Genomic DNA, 24,623 nt, shown 5'->3' with positions numbered 1-24,623 from the left:
CTTTGGACTCTCACAAATCATTGCTTTTAGTGTAGGATGGTCCCTTCTAGAGTTTAGAAAGGTTGGATGTGCCAATAGCTGGACTTCATTTGGTTGAGTTTTGAGTAACATCTTTGTTTCTATGTCATCAAAATTAATGTCATTACCAAGAAGAATATCTGCTGTTACTTTAAAGATTCTATTGCCTCATTTCCCTCTGTTGCTCTTCATGTTCTGTCTCTTTATCTCTGCATGCTAGTGTTGTCTTTGTGTTTGCTCTGATGTCATCATTGTGCTACACACATGTCCATGTCTGCCTAATGAATGTCTCTGTGCACCCCGGCCTGGTCTGTCTACAATCACCCACCATGTCCCCATCCCTACTGCATCTTCCCCAGACCACCCTAGATATGCCTTTACACAGGCTCACGTCAGACTACTGTACTCAGTGGGTGACTAACCTGCAGTCCCGTCTACTGTTGATGATGTCATAGGCAGGGGCCAGGAGAGGTGGATGTGACTGTTCCCAGACCAGGCTGTTCCCAGACCAGGCTGCTCAGGCTTACCCCGTCTCCCTAACAACAGATTTAGAATCAGACAACCCTACTTCCAACCTGAACCGTAAAGATTTAGGTTGATGAAGTAATGTCATGCATTAGTGTTTAGGGGCAACATTTGCCTATTCTTGAGTGATCAGTGTCACTGTTTATAATGAGGTCATTTCCATTTTTCCAGGACTCTTTCCCCGGCAAAGTCGCCAACCTCTTCCACAGGGTCCATTGCGTCCAGCCGGAGGTACCCGTACCCCATGCCTCCACTTCCCAATGATCAGAGGAAAGCCAACCGGCAGAGCGCCAGGGTAACTACTGTAATTACACACTGTAGGAGTCACTGGTAGCTTGGTAGTTCGAGCATTCAACCAGAAACCAAAAGATTGCCAGTTTAAATCCTGAAGATAGCTTGTTGGAAAATAAATCTGCTGTTGTGCCCTTGAGCAAGCACTTAACCCTAATTGCTCCAGGGTCATTATCGGTGACTGATTCCAGGTGGTAACCCCACTCTCCCAAATTCACCCTATTTTACAATTTTGACTATACATGACATTTCATACATGTCTTAGACTGCACACTTCCTGGAACTACCAACAGATATTTCATTGCACTTCAAGACTGAGATAAAAGTAGACATGCTTATCTACAATGACTGGATGTGAGATTAGTGACACAGCAACAGATTTTTCCCCATTATGGCTCAAGGGATTCAAACAAGCAATCTTTCAGTTATGGTTCTAACCACAAAGGCTCTAAAAAGTAGGGTATCTTCTTTCACTGAGGTGACACTACAGTTAAGGTACCTCGCACTGAAACCAAAACCTAAATATAGTAGGTAATTAGTTAATACCCTGTCTTCATCTGTCTCATCTTCTTATGTTTTTTCTCCTTCTGCAGCTGTGGGAGACTTCGATATAAAACTCCTCATATCTATTCTGCCAAGCTACTTAAGAACTACATTTTCGTTCCGCTTTTCTATGAATGAAAAAAAGTTAACTACTACAAAGCACCTAGTGGGAGCAGGGAGCAGACAAACGGAGGAAGATGAGGCATGTGTATTCTGTACACACGAGTGTGCAAGGTCCTCCAGAACTGACCTGCCCAGTAGGGGACACTACAGAGGCAGCAGACATTCCTACAACCACAAAGCATGACCAGAAGGGGGCAAGACTTGACCACTATTAGCTGGAGATCCACCAGAGATCAGTTTCAGCTCAGGCCCCTCTTTCAGGACACAGGACCCTTTTACTCATTGGTGGGAACGGTTGTCAAGGTACTGGTGCAGACCCAGTTGGGGATGTCTGCCCAAAACACTACACTTCAACATTCCCCCCCCCACACACACACACACACACAGACCCACACTCTCCTGCCACCACCTTCAGACTATCCAGACTTACTCCCCAGTCACCTCTGCTCTCAGTGTCCCCGATAACAATCCTCAGCCCCCAACCTTCCCTGTCCCTCCAAACCCTGTCCAGCCCCACCCCCGTGATAACGCTCTCCTCTCTAATGAGAGGTGGAGACGGCTCACTCGAGTCTATCGTATCGCTGGATTTCTTTACCATTTTGAAGCACGCTGTTGAATCACTGTAGAAAACTCCAACACTGTATGCATGACGAACCCCTGTTTATTAAATCCTTCCAGTGTCGTGAAGAAGACATCTGTGATGGACAGCATGCGGGGGACCAGTTTCTTTACATTACTAGCTTCTTCTGTCCTGAAGATCAGTGAGGCATTCTGTACTGTATCAAATATTATACTAGCCAACTGCCCCTGACATGGGCCCAAGGCCCTCCCAGTTCTTTCTCCGTCTGGTTTTCCCTGAATGATTTGAATGTCGTTGTAAATATGTACAGCATAGAAACTGAGTGGTGTTTTTCCTTTTTTTTTTTTTACTTCCCAAGGACAAATGGAAGACCCTTGTCTTCTCCTGTTGCCGTGTTTCATGTCGTAGACAGACGGGGTCTCTGTAGGTCTGTGTAAAGACCCCCCACTCAACCTTTTTCTGTCTGTGTTTTTGTATTCTGTCCTGTAGGCCTGTCTCTCTTTTCTCTTAAGTCTCTGGCCTCCCGTGTGGCTGTGACCTCCGCAGCAGAATGTAGTTGTTCTGTAGTTCTTCTGTGACAACCCCCTCATCCCAGTACTGCATACTCACAGCCCATAAGAAGACCCTAAACATAAGGATGTCAGTGATTTACAACATTGCTTGAGTATGTTATGGTTTTGGATATTGATGATAGTAAACATCAACTAAGATTGTGGGGAAACAGACACTAGATAGTTTCATGAACCCTTCCTTGCTACAGAGGGAGAGAACAAGTGTTTTGGTGTAGTTCTAGATGTGAAATACATTCATCTTCATTGCTTTAATCTGGTCATGGTGGTTTAGAGAATGTTGCGTTACAGTCAGCAGGGCAGTCCTTCCTCACTCTGGTCTGTATGTACAATATGACATCACACAATTGGAACCTACACTACCGCTGAGACTCGACTGGAAACTGTCAGTGGTTTCAGAAAAACTAGAGAAACTGGAATATTTTCTTAATAAGATTATTTGATTTCTTTTTTCCCTTATGTACTTTTTCCTGACCTGAATGCAAATTATGAACTGTCCTGTAAAGTGCTGGCAGTTTCAGCTTTATGAGACCAACAGACTGACGAGTGAAGCTACAAACACTCTAACCGCTGTACTCCAGTAACCAGTCTGTGACAATGTAATATGAAATAAGCAGGTCCTTGGAATACCTTTTCCTTGACTGCCAATTGCTGTTATTTTTGTCAATTTTCATACCACAAACTTACGTTCAGTAGTGAAGAATTTTTCAACAAAATAAACCAGGTTTTATAAATTATTTTTGATGGCCCAAGGAATCTAGATGTGGCTAAATATTCAGGTTAAGGTCCTTACCCACTCAGAGTAGGTAAAGTGTGTATACGCACTGATCCAAAGTCAGCGATGTATTTGACCTTCCCCTGAAATGTCTTGAACTGGGAAGTGGTAAGATGATCTTAGATCTGTAGCTAAAGGGCAATTTCCCTGTACACAACTCACAACCCTCATCCTGTAGATACTGTACTGTCCATATCAGTTAGGCCTGTTGTGTTGTTGCGTAGTTTAAAATGTGGGCACTGGTTGTTTTGATTTTCTACTGTATGCACTATGACTGTATAAATATTAAGGTCACCACCACATCGCGTTAATATTGCTAATGTACGAAGTATCAAGGTTTTTCTTTTTTTTACTCTTAAGTACTAGTTTACTCTTTACAATGTTCACTATTGCTCAGTGTTGTGTACAGCCGTTAATCAGACAAAGTGCATTATTGTTCTTACGTGCATTGATGATGGAGCAAGGACATGATACGGTAATTAACGTCTTTGTTATTGCACACGCGTCATAGACTGCTGTGGCATGTGCAGATCTATATGGCATCTATGGTATGAGGATGGAACACAGCTTACGGCAGCATGGGGGTGTGTTTAATGCTATAGAGATCTGTGCAGGTGAGCTCACATTTACCAGAGCTTCACTGTTATGTTTTTATTAACCTTCGACATAATAACAAATTGGCTGGTGCTTAGTAACTTGCACTTCGATCAAGGGATCTGGAAATATGAAAATAAAACATTGGATAACACTTTTCAAGCAATATTTCAAACGTCATACTGTGCTACTTCTAATAAACTATGCCATTCACCTAGAAGTCATAGGGATTGTTGTATAATTATATTTTAGTAGGGTGACCGGCGGTCCTATTAGGGTCTCCAACCCAGACCCTAAAGCCAGAACATTTATAGATCGTGCGAGGCAGCCCGTCTGTCCAGAGAGACTGGTCCTGTCCACCAAACCGTGATGTAGCGTCCCCACCGGGAGGCAACCGGTCTCAGTGGTTGGACGGACGTCATCCAGCGGGACCGCAGAAAAACAAATACGGCAAGGACAGAATCTTGAATGTATCAGTGTAACCAAGCACCGAACAGCCAGCCGTAGCCTACCGAGCTATGTCAGGTCGCTGCACCCCCCACCCTGCCTACTGCCGACACAGCCAGTACCGACCTACTGCTGCAGAAATGACAGATTACTGCTCTGTTCTTTGTGGTATAATATGTACATAGACCGATAATTCAAAAATCAATGCCCATATTTTTTTCTTTTCTTACAATATCTTTCAGTATTGTAATATTTAATATAAAATAAAACTTTCATCGATAATGTCTGTGTGTGTTGGGAGTTATTCCTTTCCCCATTGAAGGGGTTTTGCTGAAACAGGCTTTCTTCATATTGCATAATGGAAAAGCACAATGTTACCCAACATCCAGAGACCTTTAACCAGACTCAAATACAACAGTTGCACTGGCACGTTTTAGACACAACACAACCGCACCCCTAGCCCAGTCAAAAGGGGAGCACAGGAGAACATCACCCTGCCTGGGTTATGAGGGTGACTTTGCCATGGTCACTGGTTTCCACAATATTGAAAATGTTCCAGGCTGAGTGACCCCCTTTCAAGTTCTGTTTATTCCAAACTACAGAACCCAGTAACCCTGAACGTTTCGCAGTTCAAACTGACGGGCTTGAGCCCCATGCGAGTGTGTTTTTGGCTGGTACCACTCCTCTGAGCGCCTGTAACTTATCACGGTGGAGGGACTCCGTTGCCAAAGAGGCATCTTCGTCCAGTGATTGGCGGATGTAAGTCTTAAGGTGAGTGATGCCTAAACCAGTGACGGCTGAGATGGGAATCACATGTCTGAAGACCACGTTGTTTTTGGGAACCATATCCTCTGGTAAAAGGTGGGAGAACTCTGCAAAGGAGCAGAACAGGGGAGCATGATGGGTAATAATGTCATAGACAGCATATCCCTAAATTACTTTGAACTGAGTTGGATATTATGCTACTAGCTATATAATGTGTACAGAACATCAATATAGATTACCTTGAGGGGTTTGAAGCTGCTCCTGTAGCTCAGTGAGTTTGTGTTCTGCACCAGGCAGGTCCATCTTATTCACCACCAAAACAGCAGGCTTACATAGGAGCTCCTCTTTATACAGCTCCAGCTCCTGAACAAGGAGGGGTGAGAAAGGGGGTGGGAATATTGGGGATATGGAGAGTGAGAACATTGTGATACTAGAGCTCAGTGGTGGAGGGGAAGTGAGTTGGTGGTTTCAATGTACGTGTCCCGGTTACCTCACCTTGCTTAGAAGTTGCACAGCTTCAAAGGCTGACCTAAAAGGTGTTTTGCTTGCCAGCTGAAAACCACAAACATCGACCTATGACCAGAGAGAGGAGAGACTTCGTCGGTATTGCATTCTGAATATAGCTAGAGATGCTCACTAGAAATCTTGAGAATTTTTACCATAACTTGCGGGTCGCATTTAGGTCATACCACAAAGAGCAGCTGTTTGGTCCTCTCCACGTGTTTGAGGAACTGGTGGCCCATGCCTCTATTCATGTGGGCCCCCTCAATCAGCCCTGGAAGATCTGCCACTGAGATCTACCCCAATTGGAAGAGAACAAAGAATGAACAAACCATGAATAGGGAATCTTTTAGATGGACCAATCAAGTTAACACAGACTCACAAAAGGTAGAGGACCACCTGATCCGCCTCGGTTTCCATTCAGTGTTTCTCTTACCTGTTTATGGTCATCATACATGACTGTGCCAATCTCTGGCCTCAGGGTTGTGACTGCAGAAAGACAAATCAAAACATAAATCCAACCGATGAACAGTGTGTCCTCTGCTATTGAAACTTTTAACCACAGAACATTGAAATGCACAGACATACAGTATCTCTCAAAAGTGAGTACACCACTCACATTTTTGTAAATATTTGATTATATCTTTTCATGTGACAACACTGAAGAAAAGACACTTTGCTACAATGTAAAGTAGTGAGTGTACAGCTTGTATAACAGTGTAAATTTGCTGTCCCCTCAAAATAACACAACACACAGCCATTAATGTCTAAACCGCTGGCAACAAAAGTGAGTACACCCTTAAGTGAGATACTGTATACTTGAAAGGTATGTGTGTAGATGAGGTACTCTATACTCACAGGCATAGCTAGCAATTTGGGGTTTAGCGTGAGAGAGAGCGGTCAGTAGGGAAGACTTCCCAGCATTGGGGAACCTGATACCAATGGAGGGAACAAAATGCAAAAGTACATTGACCCTGAAAATAATTCAACCTCTTTGCTATGACACACCTGAATGAGCTATAGCGCAACCAATTATATGTAAAAGTCACATAACTATTTGAATGTAGTCTAACGCCCAACCGCTGCATCTAAAATGGAGCTCAGATGGACCCACAAACTCAGACATTTACTGCCTCTGATGCAGTTGTGTCAGAAGGCTGTGTAGTTGTGGAGGCTAAACCAGACTTTGGCACTGTCCTATTGTTTTGTAAATGTAACCATTGTATTCAAATGAAGCATTTTTAAATGTGTGTCCCATCTCACCCCACCAGGCCGATGTCAGCAATGAGTCTGAGGTCCAGTCGTATTATTCTGGCCTGGGCCTTTTTGGGCAGAAAACCTGAATGGTAGGAGCCTCCCAGACCTCCTCTGGCCACAAGCACACGATCCCCCTCATGGTTTAGCTCACCTTCAGAGAGGGATGGAGGGTATTGAACTACGATCAGTTTAATTTACAACCAACTCCTACGTCCACATATCACCATCATCATGTTCAAAGAAGGGACGCTGCACACTATGCCCACAACATTTCATGTGTTTTGCGTGTGGCGTGTTGAAGACATACCTAGAGCCTTTCCATTATCATCGGTAACAGTAATCCCAGGAGGCGTCAAGATTTCCTGGTCCTCTCCTTTCTGCCCCCGCAGAGCCTGTACACTACAAGCACACACACACACCCATACACACACACACACACCCATACACACACACGCGCACACCCATACACACACGCGCGCACACCCATACACACGCGCGCACACCCATACACACACGCGCACACCCATACACACACGCGCACACCCATACACACACGCGCACACCCATACACACACGCGCACACCCATACACACACACGCACACCCATACACACACGTGCACACGTTTGACATTAATATTGCTTCTAGTTCAAGTCATTACCCTTCCAAAACTTTTTTAACAATTTCATGTGTTTTCTAACATGTGCCATCTACATGTATAATATATTGATATGGTAGGTCAATTCTTATGTGGAGCCTTTTGTGTCTCCAGGAAATCATTTATTTTATTTGGTCTAAGTGGTAAACAATGGGCTTTAAAGAAAATATTTGTATAGGATGTAGGAATTTTTGCCATTCCCACAGGTGCAAGGACATAGATTCAATTTATCCAATGTATCAAATTCGTTGCACAGACAGTTTACAGAATTGGAAATAAAGGGTGAATGTTTAACTTTTGTTGCACACAAACCAAGATTGAGCATGCATAACATTAAGTCAAATGACAATGTATGTTCAAAAAGCCCATCCTGTTATTATTATGTTGCCACAACAAGAGCAGCATCCCCTCGCTACTTCAGGCAATGCTCAAACCCTATGCATCCCTACCTGGGTTCCTTGTTCAGCTACCTGACAAAGCTCACCATGGTGGGTTGTGATCTGGACGTACCTACTGTTGGCTCCCACTCCAGCGGTGAAGCGTTTTTGGGGATACTTATCCTTCATCTTCTTTAGAGTAATTTCCTTCTGAGCCACCACCCACACATCTCCACCTTTCCCCCCTTGACCCCCCAAACGGGGCAGCCCCATTCCGCCACTGCCCCCTCGTACGTACAAACGCAGGTTATCCACGAAGTTGCCATACTGGAGGAAAAAAAGACAGAAAACGAGGATGAGGGAAACTGTTTCATTCTCCAATGACAAGTACCATGACGTAGCTACTCCATGAGCACTACTCTGGTTCGCTAATGTTAAAATGGTGTTTCTAGCTAGCGAAGTATAATGCAACTGAATTTGTAACCGTTTACAAACCTTCCGGTAACAAATCCTACTTATCCAAACCATTGTGTAAATACTTAGATGTTACAGTAGACCATTTGTGGCACGTTGAACCAAGCTTCAATCTGTCAGTCACCTACGTCTTGGTGGCAACATTTATAGAAAGCACTTCCGGGTCACAGAATTGTGGACTATTTCTAAATAAATGTCGCCGAAGTATTAGTAGAAAATGTATATAATGCTGTATTCATTATTTATCACATATACAATTTCATCATATTCAAGTGAAACATTCCATAATATTTGGGTTTTAGAACATGTTCCAAGATAAATGCAGTCTATGTAAATCACTACTGATGGAATACATATTCGACTCATAGCGCAAGAACTAACTGATCATTCGTAAAAAAGCTAAGCAAAGTTCTAGGCAAGGGTTTGCTGAACACCGGGGGGCGCCGATTGCTCTCGAAAATGCACTGGTAGTTGGCCAATGGACAGCCGTTGGGTCGACGCGTTCCTGATCGTACTTTGGGTTGTAAAATGGATATTTCCATTTGGGGCGTTCCATACTGAAAATGCCATGTAGCCCAAGCAAATTCTTAACCCCAGGAGTACACCTCCATCCGCCTGAAGGCGCTGTTGTGTTTAGGTCATTTACAGAACTCGTTGTCTAGTGGTATTTTAGGAGGGAGATTATAGAAAGCCTACTTGGCTTATTCTTTTAAGTGCTTTTGCCCCGTCTCGCCTTGGCCTAGCGCTGCCAATACATATGTGAAGCATACTAACGCTGCCAATATGTGAAGCAGCAAATAAGGCTGATTTCATATCATACATACAGCGTTAAAGCGCAGACAAAATACAATACGAAAACCGGAAGTCCTGTTGCTGCTGCTGCATCTGCAATCTATGCAGTTAGATTGCAGGCCTAGCACATGCCAGACCAAAATGGAAAAAGGAATATCTTAACCTAAATCACTTAAATATATTTTGCAGCTTAGACCGATATTCTATGCAAGGCTGTTCTGTGTCCATGTCATTTTCACACACAAGTACAGGTGCGCCTCAAAAGATTAGAATATTGTGGAAAAGTTCCAAAAGTGACACCTTCATATAGTATAGATTCAATACACATGAAGTGAAACATTTCAATACTTTTTTGTTTCAATCTTGATGATTATGACTTACAGCTCATGAAAATAAAAAATCCAGTATCTCAAAACATTAGAATAAAAGATTTACAATACAGAAATGACAACCTGAGAAGATTTCTAATCAGCGAATTAACTCCCTGAGCCTTAAATCATTCAGTAATGGTTCAGTACACACATACACAATCATGGGGAAGACTTGACAGTTGTCCAGAAGACACTCATTGACACCCTCCATGAGGAGGGTAAGCCACAGAATGTCATTGCTGAAAGTGCTAGTTGTTCGCAGTGTGCTTTACCAAAACATATTCATGGAAAGTTGACTGGAAGGGACAAGTGTGGCAGGAAAAGGTGCACAAACAACAGGGATGACCGAAACCTTGAGAGGATTGACAAGCAAAGCCGATTCAAGAACTTGGGGGAGCTTCACAAGGAGTGGACTGAGGATGGAGTCATTGCATCAAGAGCCACCACACACAGACGTGTCCAGGAAATAGGCTACAAGGGTTGCATTCCTAGTGTCAAGCCATTCCTGAACCATAGACAACATCAGAAGCATCTTACCTGGGCGAAGGAGAAAAAGAACTGGACTGTTGCTCAGTGGTCCAAAGTCCTCTCTTCAGATTAAAATACATGTTGCATTTTATTTGGAAATCAAGGTCCCAGAGTCTGGAGGAAGAGGCACAGAATCCAACTTGCTTGAAGTCCAGTGTGAGGTTTACATAGTTAGGGATGATCTGGGGAGCCATGTCAACTGCTGGTGTTGGTCCACTGTGTTTTATCAAGTCCAGAGTGAATGCAACCATCTACCAGGAGATTTTAGAGCACTTCATGCTTCCATCTGCTGACAAGCCTTGTGAAGATTTCCTTTTCCAGCAGGATATAGCACCTGCCCACAGTGCCAAAACGACAGGTAACTGGTCCGCTGCCCAAGGTATTGCTGTGCTTCATTGGCCAGCCAACCCGCCTGTCAAGAGGAAAATGAGATACACCAGACCCAACTACACAGACCAAGCTGAAGGCCCCTATCAAAGCAACCTGGGCTTCCATAACACATCACCAGTGCCACAGGCTGATTGCTTCCATGCCATGACGCATTGATGCAGTCATTGGTGCAAAAGGAGCCCTGACCGTTTTTGAGTGTTGAGCCCCGACCTTTGTCGAGTATTGAGTGCTCTTCTCAGGTCGATTCATTACGGAAAAAAACACCTTTCCACGATATTCGATTTTTTTTTTTTTATGCACCTGTAATTAACTTAATTCCTATAAGCGCATTATAGCCTACTGGTGTCATGTCGTTATGCGGTCTTAAAAAACAGTAGTGGACTTTTATTTTGAACATGAAACCCAGAATAGCATGCGCTGTAGTGGAGCACTGTATCCTCTCGAGCACTGGGCTAGCGGTCCAACGTATCGTTTCTTCACAGCTTCGAACAGCAACGTTCGGGTGGTGTCTTTGCAGATGCTACGTTACTATGGAGACAGATTGAGCTCAAATGTATTGACCGTATTTACAGTCAATACATTTGAGCTCAGCTTGGCTCCATACGTTACTGACAAACGTTTGTAGGCCTACGTAGAAAAAAGATTCGTAAGTAAATAAATGGAGACGTAAAGTAAGAATTTAACATATAAAAAGTCGTAAAGGGGTTTGTGTACATTCACAGATTCAATTTCACAATTAGTTTCATGTTTTACGTATGGATTGTTTTATAGGTTTTACGTATGAACGATCATACGTAAATTGGGACTTCCAACTTCACTGATTGACTCCGTTCGGATTTGCCAATTCACTTAATGGTAATTGACTACTTTAATATGAAGATGGTCTCAGTAATACCCTAAGTGACATCCCTACATCATACTTCCAGATCCACTGACAATCTCTTCATTACACTAAAAGATGAACTAATCAAATTCAAGAAAACGAATTTTTGTATAATTCTTACCAAACTCTTTGATTTCTATCTGCATGTGAGTGGAGGAATACACAGTCCATGACATACAAAAAGCTTGGTTGTACTTATACCATGGCAGGACAGGCTTTAGTAATTGTATGACATTGTATAACGTTAACTAAATTGCAAAGCTAGCTATCTAGATTGCCGCCAAAGCAATCTAGAGCAGTATACATGCTACTCCCCTTATGGACCCCCTTAGTGCCCTGAACGTACGTGTTTCTGCTTTGAGATTATAAATTATATTAATAACCAGGTATTGACTTACCTTTTTTTCTGAAAATAGTGTAAGTAAGCCAAATTTAAACTACATCCTTGTTAACTTTCTCAAATGTGCCTGTTCATGTTTGTTCAGCAATACACCTAGGCTCACAGTAATGTGAAAACCTGTTTGTTAGGTTTATGTTTTTTTATATTAGATCAAACTCCAACTTGTGCTCAATGCCAATACAGACAGTTTCTCTGTTTCTCTGGATTTCCTTGTGTCCCTCAAGGAATTGACCATTCAGTACTGTTCATCAGATGCAGACAGCTTTTTGGATCTTCCACTGTGTTTTCTGTGTTTAATTGTTCTAGCTTCTTCAAATTTCAGTGTGACATTTCCATCTCCCATATCAATTAACTTTTGGACCACACAAGAAAGTCTTGTTGACTATTATTTTATGAATGTTTATTTGTATTTATTGTAATCTTACATAGTGTTTTCACAAGAAAATGAACAATTATTGCGCAGCTAAATAGCTTTAAATTAATTTTCTCAGGTGGCTGAGGATTTTGCTCAGTATTTTAAATGTTTTCATAAATTTGACAAGGCAAAGTTGAAGCTTAGAAAACAAGAATCAAGGGAGAAGGACTGACATAATCGTGGTGCAGAAAGCTGGAACAGAAGTTCCAATCATGACAGTCACTATGAATCATCTTCTGTATCAGATGGAGATTATTCTAAAAGTAAAACATCAGTCCATTAGCCTACTCTAACTGATTCTGAAGAGCACATTGGTCATGTGGCAAGACACTGATCCAAAACCCAAGGATGTGTACATTAATCCAATTCAGATACAGCTGGATCAGAAACAAAGAGTTTGTGCTAAACCCCCCACACATTTTGCTCAGATAATGCAGTTATGTGCTCTATCTCCCACAGCAATGTGAGAGACTACTGAACAACCACTCCAAACAAGTTGTTTAAAATAGCAAAACCAGGTATTGACTCTTATAAGGTCTAGGAGGCATGTTGGGTGGTTCTATTATTTATAATTATTAAGTAGGTTTTAGGTTCCTTTAACTTTTGATTAAATAATATTGGTTATTGAACCAAAAGAAAACATCAGAAATAATAAAGGGGCGAATACTTCTCCAAGCCACCGTATGACGAATTGTGTCCACGTCCAGTAGAACCGAGAGAAGGCGCGCGATGTTCTGCACGCGCTCTTCACAGCAACCACAAATCTGTGCATGCGCTCAAGCCTGCCCAGTAGGTGCAGCTTGAGTTGTGCATGTGATGATAAGTCAAACACAGAACCTGGTTTCTTCCCTATGGAAGAAAGGAGACCTATCCTTGACGTGGATGGATAGGTGAGAGAGAGAGTGAGTGTGTGTGTGTGTGTGTGAGAGAGAGAGAGAGAGAGAGAGAGAGCGAGAAAGAGGTCTGTGTGACATCTCATGAGCTATAGACCCTCCCACCCGCGACTGCCTATTTATACCCTGACAGCGTCGGCGGTTGGCCGTACAGAGACCGAAAGAGGAGATCTGTTTGGAGATAAATCCTACCGAGGTAAGTCACCTACAGAGCTGCCGCTACACATATGAAGGATGAGGCTGCTGCTTTCTCCTGGCGGGATGCGGAGAACTAGAGGATGGCCGGAAGTGTGTGACCTAAATTATAGGTACCTATGACATTGCTGCTATACACATGTGCGCGTGTGTAGGATAGAAACACTCGCAAAATTACAATGGAGGGGGGTGTGTGTTGAGGACTGGCAAAGGCTACCCTTATACAGGGTGCTGTCTAGATTCTTTACCAAGCAAAAACGCATTGCCTTTTTTGTAGACAATTGGGCTGTGATTAATTAAAATTCCGCAATAGCAATTTCAATGTCAATGTCAATTTCCAATATTAATCCTGTGACTACACTTTTAATTCTGAAAAGTGAGAATATACTTGTGAAACGGGTCACCCTCGTAGCAGTTGTAGGTTTTTATACAATAACCAAGATCAGATTGAGTTAATTTAACCAAAAATGGCTACTGCAATGTGGATTTGATTGATTTGAGCTTCTGAGCGGGGTTAGGCAACCGCAGACGCTTCATGGTTTTATCTAACCATTCTGATCTATTAGATCAGGTGTGTCAAATGTAGGTAATCACTGACTGATGAATTAACTCAAACGTGGGGAAAAACTACATTATTTGCAGAACTATACAGAAACAAGGGTTACATACCCCTAGACTAGACGAACAGTTAGTCCAACAGCCAGGTCAAATAAACACGCATTTCTGGAGTCATCAAACTTGATACACTCATACATACCTTATAGCTGGGATCCCTCATTTAAACATACTTTTTTAACTTATGACTAAACGATATACAGTGTACCTATTGATTCTTAATGAAAATAAAGAACTGTGTAGTACATTCTCATCAGAAACCCAAAACAGCAGGTTTACTCCAATGTTGGTAAACAATGCAAATGTAAACAAACACAGCATAGCCTCAAAATGGTTTGATAATAATGTTCAAATACAGGAGGGTCAGGGCTTGCTTGGACAGCTTTTTTTCTCATCAAACAGGACAGTTCGATTAGCTTGACTAGGTGAATTTAATCTTCCATTTAACATACAGTATGCCTCAGCTTTTTATTCAATATGTACTGTAGGGGTGATCGGCTGCCATTCAGATTTCCTGTTACGTCTCCTCTACACTGCAACCATCAGAATGAAGCATTGGGGGAACAATTCCTTTAGTATTTGTTAAGTCCTCTGTGTACTGTCTCTGTTTTTTGTGACAGCTTTTATGTAGTCTGTGATACATCACCATTACGTCTAATGGTGGCGTCCAAGTTCAAGATCGTCAACATTTGATTCTTGGTTGCTGCTGTGTCATGAAGTGAAATAATTAAGGAGAAAAAGGCTTTTGGCTGGTTTCTAGTATAGCTGGAAGAATTTCGCTTTGACGTGTGGGTGATGTGTTAAAAGAAAACAGGGGTTAAAATAATTCCAAAATGACCTTCACTGCTAAATAACCCCTGCAGATAATATGGACAATAATGCTTATGATAAATTACTCTTTAAACCTGTCAAGGGTGTGTTTGGGTCATTTTAAGCTATAGTCCAGCAGCTACACATGAAATCAATTGGAATTAGTTGAGCCACCAAATTCAACACACATCTTAACTAAAATGTTTTGGAGGTTCCTTAGGGCCATTATCTACCTAGATTACATCAAACCGATATAAAATGTATAGGGAAGAAGTCATTGACATGAATAGGGACTATATTCTATTGATTCTATGCATTTTCTGGGTGGCAAATAAGATGTTTTAGGATTAGTTGTAAGTGAAACACATCAATTTTGGTCTTGATTTAAACAGTTAGTTTCTGGTCTTTTAGTAATAAATCTAGCAACTTTTTGCCACTGGATTTTCAACTATTTCAACTTCGAGACAGATTGCAAAGGCGCTCCTTTCTCATAAAGGTTCTTACTGTTGTGTGGTACTGCCTTAATGCTTGCTAGAAAGATGGGTAACAAGGTGCAGGAGTCTGTGGGAGTTAGAGAGTTGTAGTGGCAATCAAGCAAGTTACATTCAATTGTTTTTGCACATTTCCAGGTTGCAATAGCTTTCAGCAAATATCTGCTATGCATACTGATAGCTACACCAGAGTAGGTAAAAAAAGGGATGACAATCATCAGGAATTATGTGGACGATGGTTAGGTGTGATGATATGAGTAGGAGTAATCACATTTTTAAAATGATCTGTGGTTGGAAGAAAGTTGGCTAATTTCACCTGATACCTATCATTCAAACCGTTTGAATCATTGCTTGCTCTAAAGAAAAAATGCTTGTGGCAAGTTCTGCTCCCTGTCTTTAGCAGTGGGGGAGACAGTAAGGCTAAGCAAAGAGATGCGAGTGAATTAAACAAGGTGTGGGTGCACATGCAAGCAGCGGCCTAAGAGATGGATACCCCACACTTGCAAGGCACCAAAAGACACAGTGGCAAAATTAAAGTGAATTAACTTGTCGCTAGACTCATTTACCAAGAAAGATTTTTTGGGGAGCCTAATTCTAGTGACAATCACATAATTGTTATATAAAAATAGGTAGGGAGTTACCCTTTCAAATTTGACCGGTGACACTGCCAAAAAAACTAGATTTTTCACATCACTGAGTGTAGAATTGGCTTAGTATATCACAACAAAAATTATTTTGAATTATAGTTTGGAATAGTTTTACAATCTTTTCAGAAAATCCAAATGGCAGCCATTTGAATAAATGGGTTTCTCTGAATACCTCAAATCTAAAACAGATTCCTTAAGGTATCCGTAATGTTCCAAATTTAATGATACTATGATAAAATGCAAAATCTGGGGTATATTTAATTCTTGACTGTTGGATGATATGATAGAGGGTTAACTGTTTTTGTTCCATTTGTCAATAGAAATGCCTATTTGGAGAGACTGAAAATGTGTTGTTATAATTGCCTAACAATCACAAATGTATGTCTTGGTAAAATGGCAAGTTAGGAAATTTTTATTGTGGTGTAGGTTTAGTCACACAAAATTGTGACTATAATTATACGAAAGCTAAAGTAACACAAAACCGCATTTTAAATAGAACGGATGCTGTAGGCTTATTTCATATTCCAGCTCAGAAAGCCAACCTAATGTGGTTTACTTTATATTGTGATCTATATTACATGAGTGAGTGAATAAAAGAGGAAATAGCAGAGAGTAACAACAGATACCATTTATTATTTGTCATGGAATCTAAATGAAGTTCACTATTTCTATGTATTCAAAATACAATTCTGTTTTAAACAAAAGTTGGGACGCTGTGTAAAATGCAAATGAAAACAGAATGCAAATGTATCCCTATAATTAATTGAACAAGTATAAAGACAATATCAAATCAAATGTTGAAACTGAGAGATTTTATTGTTTTGGGAAAAATAGTTGCCCATTTAGAATTTGATGCCAGCTACATGTTTCAAAAAAAGTTGGGACTGGGGCAAGTTTACCTCTGTTTTGCATCACCTCTTTAAACAATAAGGAACTCAGTAGACCAGTTGCTGTAGTTTTGAAAGTGAAACTTATCCCATTCTAGGATTTCAGCTGCTCAACAGTTTGGGGTCTCCTTTCTTGTATTTTTGTTTCATAATGTGGCAAGTGTTTTCAGTGGGTGACAGGTCTGGACTGCAGGCAAGCTTGTCTGGCATCTGGACTATTTTACAATGGAGCCTTGCTGTTGTAGTACTTGCAGAATGTGGTTTGGCATTGTCTTGCTGTAATAAGCTAGGCCTTCCCTGAAAAAGACGTCGCCTGGATGGCAGCATGTGTTTCTCTGAAACCTGTGTATATTGTTCAGCATTAATGGTGCCTTCACAGATGTGCAAGTCACCGATACCATGTGCACTAATGCACCCCCATACCATCACAGATGCTGGCTTTTGAACTACGTGCTGATAAAAAGCTGGTTGTTCCCTCTCTTTAGCTTGGAGGACCCGGCTTCCATGATTCACAAAAATAATTTCTAATTTTGATTCGTCAGACCACAGGACCGTTTTCCACTTCCCCTCAATTCATCTTAAATGAGCTTGGGCCCAGAGAAGGCGGCTGTGTTTCTGGATCTTGTTTATATATGGTTTCTTTTTTGCATGGTTGAGTTTTAACTTGCATTTGTGGTTGAGTGGTGAACCCCTCCCCATCTTTACTTCTGAAAGACTCATCCTCCCTGGGATGCTCTTTTATAACCACACATGCTACCGACCTGTTGCCAATTTACCTTCCACCAGGTTTTTTATTTTTTGTCTTTTGTTGCCCCTGTCCCAGCTCTTTTGAAATGGGTTGCTGGCATTATATTCAAAGTGGGCATATATTTTTCAAGAAACAATAAAATACTATTTTCTATTGGAATATATAGTTTAAATGATTTGCACATCATTGCATTCTGGTTTTTATATTTACACAGCGTCCCAACTTTTTTGGAAAGGGGGTGGTATTAGCATACCTTGCACATTTGTGTTGCGTTTATTTAACTGTTTATTCTTTATCATATTTTACACATCACCTACACAGATGTTAGATAAAGATACAGACACTATTTGGCCTTGAGAATAACTGAATTACTTATCTGGTGTAGTTTGTGTCCTATTAGTAGATAGAGTTGAGCTAGTTAAGCACTGATTTGAGACCCCCACTCACCTCATTCAAACCATTAATAATTGTTTTTACACGTGCATAGCGCTTTTAGACAAAACACATACAGTAAAAGTGTAGCATATTTGGCTTGAAAAGGGGGTAGGGTTGCTGCTCTTTTGGCCTAGTAGACATTTTAGAAGTGTTTAGAAGTTGTTGATTCAAGTACTTATTATATACCCCCCATTCCCAATAGAAATGCAAGCTTTAGCCAAATAGGCACATGTGTACTTTTTCCTGCTCCACGCTCTTCCACACACTTCACTACAGTACTCCTGCCCAGAGTACAGCCAGTGCATGGAATCATGTCACTGAAAAAGGTAAACAGCCCAATATTCCCCAAGCTGGAAAGAGGAGGTGGAAATCGGGAATAGTTTTGGGAAAAGGTGGGTGTAAGTCAGAGTGGAGGTGGCAGAGGATGGGCTGGCTGGAGGTGGGGGAAACCAAGAGAAACCTGGGGAACTGCAACGAGGTGTATACTTGAGGCAGGGTTGGGGGGGACATGGTTGGGTGGGTGTGTTCAGGGATGGCGGGTAGTGCCAGGGCCACATTCCCAACGCGCCGGCTGGCTAAAAGGGCGGAAAAGACATAAACAGGTCTGGCAGGATTAGGGCCCACTGCAATGAGTGGTCAGGGGGATTTACACCCGCTGGGCACACAATGGCAATGCCCCATATCACACACACGCACGTACACTCCCTAATACACACTCCACAAACTGCCGATTCCTTTGTATATGGTGTTTGTGATTGTATTTATCTGTATCTCTCGCAGTATGTATTTGTTACTGAGTGTTGCAGTTGATATGCAGTTGATATGGCCAGGTCATCAACGTAAATGAGAATTGGTTCTCAACTGGCTTAACTTGTTTAATAAAGGTAAAATATAATATAAAAATATCAATTTAATATATAATATAATAATATATATATATATAATGTAAAAATGCATAGATATCAGAAAAATATGCTCCCACATGCATAAACTGTACATAAACACGCACACACACGCGCACACACACACACACACGCACACACCGGCATTGTGGCACTGCAGACCCGAGCTTCCATAAATCTGACTCTTTTGTTTGGGAAGTGAGGGTTGTCTAGCCATGAGCTGTGTGTGGTCGAGGGAGGGGGGGTGTTGTGGTCCTGATTGGACGTGTCCACGTGTGTATATGAGGGGGGTCATGGCTGTGTGTGTGTGTGTGTGTGTGTCAGAGAGACAGAGAGAGGGCCAGACACAATAACAGGATGAATAGAGTTGTTTTATTCTCTGTGTGTCTGTGGTGGAGAGTCAGCTGAGCTCTGTTGAGAGACCAACAGGAATAGGACCCCCCCTCATAAAATAACAGGCGACCACCGTCCCAGTCTGGTTTGAACCTGTCACAGTATACTGAGAAGCAGACTGAGAAGGGACATCTTAATTTAACAGACTGTAAGTCTCGCTCAGCTAAAAGGCACTTTTTATTAAGAGCCCCTCTAAAGGATGACAGCTCTAGTTGACTTGGCAGGCCCCCACTCACTCTTCTGTACCCAACCCACTTAACCGATGAATGAACTATCAGCAACCGACCATTGTCACTTTGTTCACGAGTATCTATCCATTCACTATCGCCATGTTGACTCCACTTCTGTATTTCACTCTCTCTGTCACTCTATCCTTCTTTCTTGTTCTTTCTCATGAACTCACTCTCTCTCATTTACTCATATTCTCTCTGTTTCTGTCTCCCCTCTCTGTCTCTCAGTGTGCCAGCACTGGCCCTGGCTGCAGCCATGCCTCTTCTGGAAGAGACCACTGTCCCTCGAGAGCACCCCCCCACACTGCCTGTAGTCATAATTGGTGGGTTTATACCCTATCCCCTGACCCTTAACCTCTAACCCCTTAACTTCTAACTTTGTAAAGCACCCTTTCCCCACTCCAGTTACCTGCAGTGATGCAATTCGTAGGTAACCTCTGACCTCGTAAACATTTACCGAACTCTTTGTGTCTGTGGAGGTAACGGGCCGTCTGGCATCTGCTTGTCCTACCTGCTGAGTGGCTACAAGCCCTACCTGGACCCGGCAACTGTTCACCCAAACCCTGTTCTGTACAGGAAGCTACAGGAGACCAAACACCTGCCGATCACTGAACAGGTACAAATCACAGCACTACACATGCATACCGGACACCAAGGCACACGCACGTCACCAGTGACAAACACTGAAACATGACAGAAGCTGCTCTCTCTGAGCAGGATCTGGAGTATCTGAGTGAAGGCCTCGAGGGGCGGTCAGGAAACCCTGTAGCGGTGCTGTTTGACACCCTGCTGCACCCAAATGCCGACTTTGGCTATGAGTTCCCCCCTGTGCTGCAGTGGAGACGAGACAAGCAGCAGCACGTCCCTCACCTGGTGCTGGGAAGGGCAACACCTGGGGGGGCTTGGCATGTGAGTCGCTGCTTCACCTTACACCCTTATGCCTTCCCAAAACACCTACCCTGCTTTCCGAATGTATTCACCCATGCTAAATTCACCCCCTCCCATCCACTCTATCTTTCCCCTAGGCGATGGAGGGTTCTATGCTGACCATCAGTCTGGGCATCTGGATGGAACTGCCAGGAATCAACTACAGAGACCTGACTAGCAATGGGAAACGCAGGTATTGACCGATGGACTGAGAGGCAGACAGACTGAAGTAAAACAGATACAATATTCAGATAAAACATGATACGTTATTGCTGTTATGAACCGCTTAACAACACCATTTGAACAGTTAAGTTGATGTGATGTCATACCCGTGGTTGTTTTCAAATACCATAATCAGCATTCAGGATTCAAACCACTCGGCTTATAATAAAGGATATTTCCTTTGACCATTTGCACTGTTCCTCCCCTTATAACCTCTTTTCTTGCTCCCTCCAGGGGTGTGACCAATGACCGGGCCACTCCAGAAGAGATCTCCTCTTATTACCGTAACTATGTCAAGCTGATGGGCCTGAAGAAAAACTTTGTTGACAACATCTATGTTACCTCGGTGCAGAAACTCTTCCGGGGTCATGAGGAGGAAGGCCTAGAGAATGGTTATGGAGGGAAAGTGGATGTGGTGCTGGGGGACGGGGGAAAGGCGGTGTACGAGGGGAGTGAGGGTGATAGAGTGGGCGTAGACGGAGGGGGAGGTGGGGGCCTGTGGGAGGTAAGGGGGTACCAGCGGGTACAAGGTGACACCCATGTTCCTTTCTGCCTGTTTTCTGAAAATGTTGTTCTGGCAACGGGTGCATCTGATTCGCCAGTTCATCTGGGCGTGGAGGGAGAGGACCTTCCCTTCGTTTTCCACTGCATCTCTGCCCTGGGATTGGCTGTGAGCCGACGGAAGCTTGGGCCGAACTCTGACCCAGTGCTGATTGTGGGGGCGGGGTTAAGTGCAGCAGATGCAGTTTTGTGTGCTTGTAACAACAACATTTCCGTGCTCCATGCCTTCCGCAAACACACAGATGACCCTGGTCTCATCTTCAAACAACTTCCCAAGACCCTGTACCCAGAATACCACAAGGTCTACCACATGATGTGCTCCCAGACCCACATTACAACAAAAACAGCCGCCACTTCAGCCACCGGTGGCCTTCCCAGCATGGCGGCCTCTGTGTGCTCCAAGATGTGCTCTAAGCCCCAACACGCCAAGACCAGCGTGGTCACTGGCGGTGGCCCTGTTCTGTTCCCAGATTACACCAGCTTCCCAGAGCACTGTGTGGTGTCCTTCCAGCCAGACATGAAGTGTGTCCTGCAGGGAAGCAACTCCCTCAAGGCCTTTAAGATCTCCATGGCCCTGGTGCTCATTGGCACCTACCCCAACCTGTTCTTCCTCAAGGACCAGGGCCAGTATCTGGGACTGGACCCCACCAAGCCCATCTCCTGCAAGCAGAACCCAATGGACGTGCATCCCTACACATTCGAGTGCACCAAGGAACCTGGCCTGTTCGCCATGGGTCCACTGGTGGGAGACAACTTTGTTAGATTCCTGAAGGGCGGCGCTCTAGGCATTGCCTCCTGCCTGCTCAAGAGACTGAAGAAGAAAGGCAAGCTTATCGCTGACGGAGGTGGAGGAGAGAGGGGGGGTGACTTTATCTAGGTGTGGATGGTGAGGAAGGAGCTGGAAAATGAAATGCGAAAGAAGAGGGATCAACATTTGGGTAAACAGAGTAAAAGACTGGAAGAGAGGTATATAAAATGAGGATGGTAGGAACAAAGAGATCATTGGAATATAAAGAGACAAAGGATGATGGAGGAGAGAGAGGGAATGAGGAGAAAGGGAGAGCAGGGAGGTGAAAAAGAGGAGGTTTTGATGGATAATCACCAGTTATGCTCCTGTGAGAGTGGATTATGGGTTGGTACAGTGCTTATGGCAGGTGAAATAACCCTGTTATGATGCTTGAAATTACTCTACCTATGATTGTTTACATTTTTATGCTTTATAACCATGTTTTGTTTGTCATAAGACTTGATTGTCATTATATGACACTTTTATTAGTGTTGTTGGCTTTCTAATAACTGTTTCAACTGATATCAATACCAACAGTCATGAGTTGGCAAGCTCAAAAGCCAAACTCAAAGCCAAACTTTAAAAAAAGAGATATATATTTTCATTATGTATGCAGTGGAGAAATCTATTTAAACTCTCAAGCTTTCTTTCCACTTCTGAGATAATTGAAAACAATGGGAGAGGAGGCAGCCCAGATGTACTAAACTAGGCTCAGTTCAGCCCACCACCTGACTATACCTTTTGGGTATCTACTGGGAAGGGAAGCTATCAGACAGGGGTTAGCATGTCCTCAAAGTTGTTCTATTCAGGAGTCCAATCTGCAGTGTGCCAATGTATTTTGTTGTTGTACTTGCGTGACATTTTGTAACTTCTACTGGACCTTAATATCTTGAGTTTTTATTTTAATTTGCTGACTGTCTTTTTCATTGAAATTGCATTTACGGATTTCCCACCTGTCAGTTTACACCTTTTTTAAACATTCTCTTTGATGGCCTTCACCATGAGATGAATAGTGAATAACTACAACTACCCTTAAGTCTTCAAGGAACTGGAACCTTGTAGAGATGTCTATCTACTTGACTGCCATCATCTCAGTCCAGGCTACAGACACCCAGCAGTCCCTGGCAGACAAGGATGTAATAGAAAAATTTAAGTAACGCATCAGCAACTGATGAACACCACCTTTCTAATTAGACTTTAGGTTAGAACACTCCTCAATGCTTTTCCTATGCAAACCATTTCACTCACACACCACAGACTGGAATGTATTCTGGATCCGATAACTCATTGTCAAGTTACTATATGTCAGCTTGAATACAGTTGACCCACCTTCTTGTCCTCCAAAATTCTACATAGTTCGCTCAATTTCTGTTCAGTTGAGAAAAAAAAACACTGAATAGTTTTGGGAATTATTGTGCCATTTATATCGCTATGAAATATCTTTAAAATATGAAAATATAGTATTTACAACTTGGTCAACCAAGATAAGGAACTTATCTTACTTGCCACAATTGTGAGGTAATTGGTTCTATAATGGACTTCAGAATATTCAGTGAATATTTGGTTTCTCTCATCAATATCCATATGTAGAGAAACTGACTAGCGAGTGAATGTCCACGACCAATGTTACCTAGCTTAAGTGGGTAATTTTAATTCAAAGTGTTATTGTTGCAATTCACATAGTGTCCGCATGGAGAATAAATTCTACATATTGCCTCTTTAAACGCACAAATCCTGGTTGCCATTAAAGAGTAACTGTTTTGTCTGAATCCAGATCTGTATAATATCCTCTGTGACATTTTACATTCAATGTCACTTTTACACAGCCACCATACGCCTCATGTTTCTCTGTCATTTCAAATACCTGTAACTGTGTGAAAAGCTGTGAGGACTGAGGGTAGAGATTAAGTAATTTATTCATCCAGTCAGCCACCTTTGAGATGTGTGTGTGTGTGTATCCATAAAGAGTTCCTCTCCGCATGCAGCTATAGATTACCCAACAGAATGAAGCTGCATGCAGGAAAGTAAAAAACAACTACAATTGTGGAATTAAGATAAAATATAGATTGTTTATGAGCTCAGCTTACTGATCAGTTCTTGATTAATATGCCCTGGCCCTTTGGGACTACATGTAGATCTGAAAGGATGAAACAAAGTTGTAGCCACTCCGGATACATGTCAGATCTAAACAGTATGTGCATTGGTGGATAGTTGAAACAATAACAAAGCATCCTCCCTAAAGATAAATGCTAAAAAAAAAAGAAGATAAAAACCACTAGGACATTTAGAGTTATGGGGAAAGGACTGATCATGCATGCTGATGAAATTATATTTTCAATGGTGTTTTGAGGCTGTAGAATGCTTGTTTACATTTACTTTTCTTTTTTCTTTTTTACAAATGTTCGAGTCAAACAAGCTGACATTTTATGATGTGATTGGGTCAAACAGTTACACTAAACTTAGGAGGTGTAAGTTAAATTCTTCAAGAATCAGTAGATGACCAACTGTGTGGTCTAACCAGGGTTTTGTACCACTGTCTTACTATTGTATACAACATCATACCAGTGTCTTCTCCTGTTCAGAACAGACTGACCAGCTGCTTTGT

The 24,623-nt window shown here is 42.4% G+C and overlaps 3 protein-coding genes across 8 annotated transcripts in view; 2 read left to right on the top strand and 1 right to left on the bottom strand.

Annotated features, from left to right (window-relative positions):
- Positions 1-4,016, top strand: part of adam22 (ADAM metallopeptidase domain 22) — a 69,923-nt gene extending 65,907 nt beyond the window's left edge. For all 4 annotated transcript variants that reach the window (XM_020041230.3, XM_020041231.3, XM_010902497.5 and 1 more), the window contains 2 exons: positions 715-838; positions 1,428-4,016. In XM_020041230.3, coding sequence (XP_019896789.1) covers positions 715-838; positions 1,428-1,448 — 145 coding nt within the window. In that variant the 3' untranslated portion in view covers positions 1,449-4,016. The remainder of the gene's footprint in view (positions 1-714; positions 839-1,427) is intronic.
- Positions 4,017-4,728: 712 nt separating this feature from the next.
- Positions 4,729-8,669, bottom strand: gtpbp10 (GTP-binding protein 10 (putative)). The gene is made up of 10 exons (XM_010902498.5): positions 8,518-8,669; positions 8,156-8,349; positions 7,296-7,387; positions 6,995-7,139; positions 6,590-6,663; positions 6,168-6,220; positions 5,920-6,027; positions 5,726-5,803; positions 5,470-5,593; positions 4,729-5,337 (listed from the first exon to the last, which is right to left on the bottom strand). Exons 1-10 carry the CDS (start codon positions 8,548-8,550, stop codon positions 5,096-5,098), a joined length of 1,143 nt encoding a protein of 380 aa, XP_010900800.1. The 5' UTR covers positions 8,551-8,669; the 3' UTR covers positions 4,729-5,095.
- Positions 8,670-13,022: 4,353 nt separating this feature from the next.
- On the top strand, positions 13,023-24,584 carry osgin2 (oxidative stress induced growth inhibitor family member 2). 3 transcript variants are annotated; one of them, XM_020041380.2, is made up of 7 exons: positions 13,023-13,165; positions 13,302-13,476; positions 19,750-19,844; positions 20,001-20,137; positions 20,239-20,430; positions 20,547-20,641; positions 20,905-24,584. In XM_020041380.2, the coding sequence occupies exons 2-7, from the start codon at positions 13,403-13,405 to the stop codon at positions 22,106-22,108; spliced, it is 1,797 nt and encodes a 598-aa protein (XP_019896939.1). In that variant the 5' UTR covers positions 13,023-13,165; positions 13,302-13,402; the 3' UTR covers positions 22,109-24,584. The 3 variants fall into 3 exon arrangements, with proteins under 3 accessions (XP_019896939.1, XP_010900794.1, XP_010900793.1); XM_010902492.3 differs by lacking the exon at positions 13,023-13,165 and having other exon boundaries at positions 13,233-13,364; XM_010902491.3 differs by lacking the exon at positions 13,023-13,165 and having other exon boundaries at positions 13,233-13,476.
- The last annotated feature ends 39 nt before the right edge of the window (positions 24,585-24,623 follow it).

Source organism: Esox lucius, chromosome 20 (genome assembly GCF_011004845.1).
Source record: "Esox lucius isolate fEsoLuc1 chromosome 20, fEsoLuc1.pri, whole genome shotgun sequence".
Lineage (NCBI taxonomy): Eukaryota > Metazoa > Chordata > Actinopteri > Esociformes > Esocidae > Esox > Esox lucius.
Note: the sequence above shows the minus strand (reverse complement) of the source record. Positions and strands in the feature narration are given on the sequence as shown.

Excerpts from the sequence above, each read along its gene's own strand:
- gtpbp10 (XM_010902498.5), bottom strand. The coding sequence starts at position 8,550 with ATGGTTTGGATAAGTAGGATTTGTTACCGGAAG. Across the intron at positions 6,664-6,994 it reads GCTGACATCGGCCTGGTGGG|GTTCCCCAATGCTGGGAAGT; the intron begins GTGAGATGGGAC and ends CATTGGTATCAG. Across the intron at positions 6,221-6,589 it reads CCAAATTGCTAGCTATGCCT|TCACAACCCTGAGGCCAGAG; the intron begins GTGAGTATAGAG and ends GTCTTTCTGCAG.
- osgin2 (XM_020041380.2), top strand. The coding sequence starts at position 13,403 with ATGAGGCTGCTGCTTTCTCCTGGCGGGATGCGGAGAACTAGAGGATGG. Across the intron at positions 19,845-20,000 it reads ACTGCCTGTAGTCATAATTG|GTAACGGGCCGTCTGGCATC; the intron begins GTGGGTTTATAC and ends GTGTCTGTGGAG. Across the intron at positions 20,642-20,904 it reads ACTAGCAATGGGAAACGCAG|GGGTGTGACCAATGACCGGG; the intron begins GTATTGACCGAT and ends TGCTCCCTCCAG.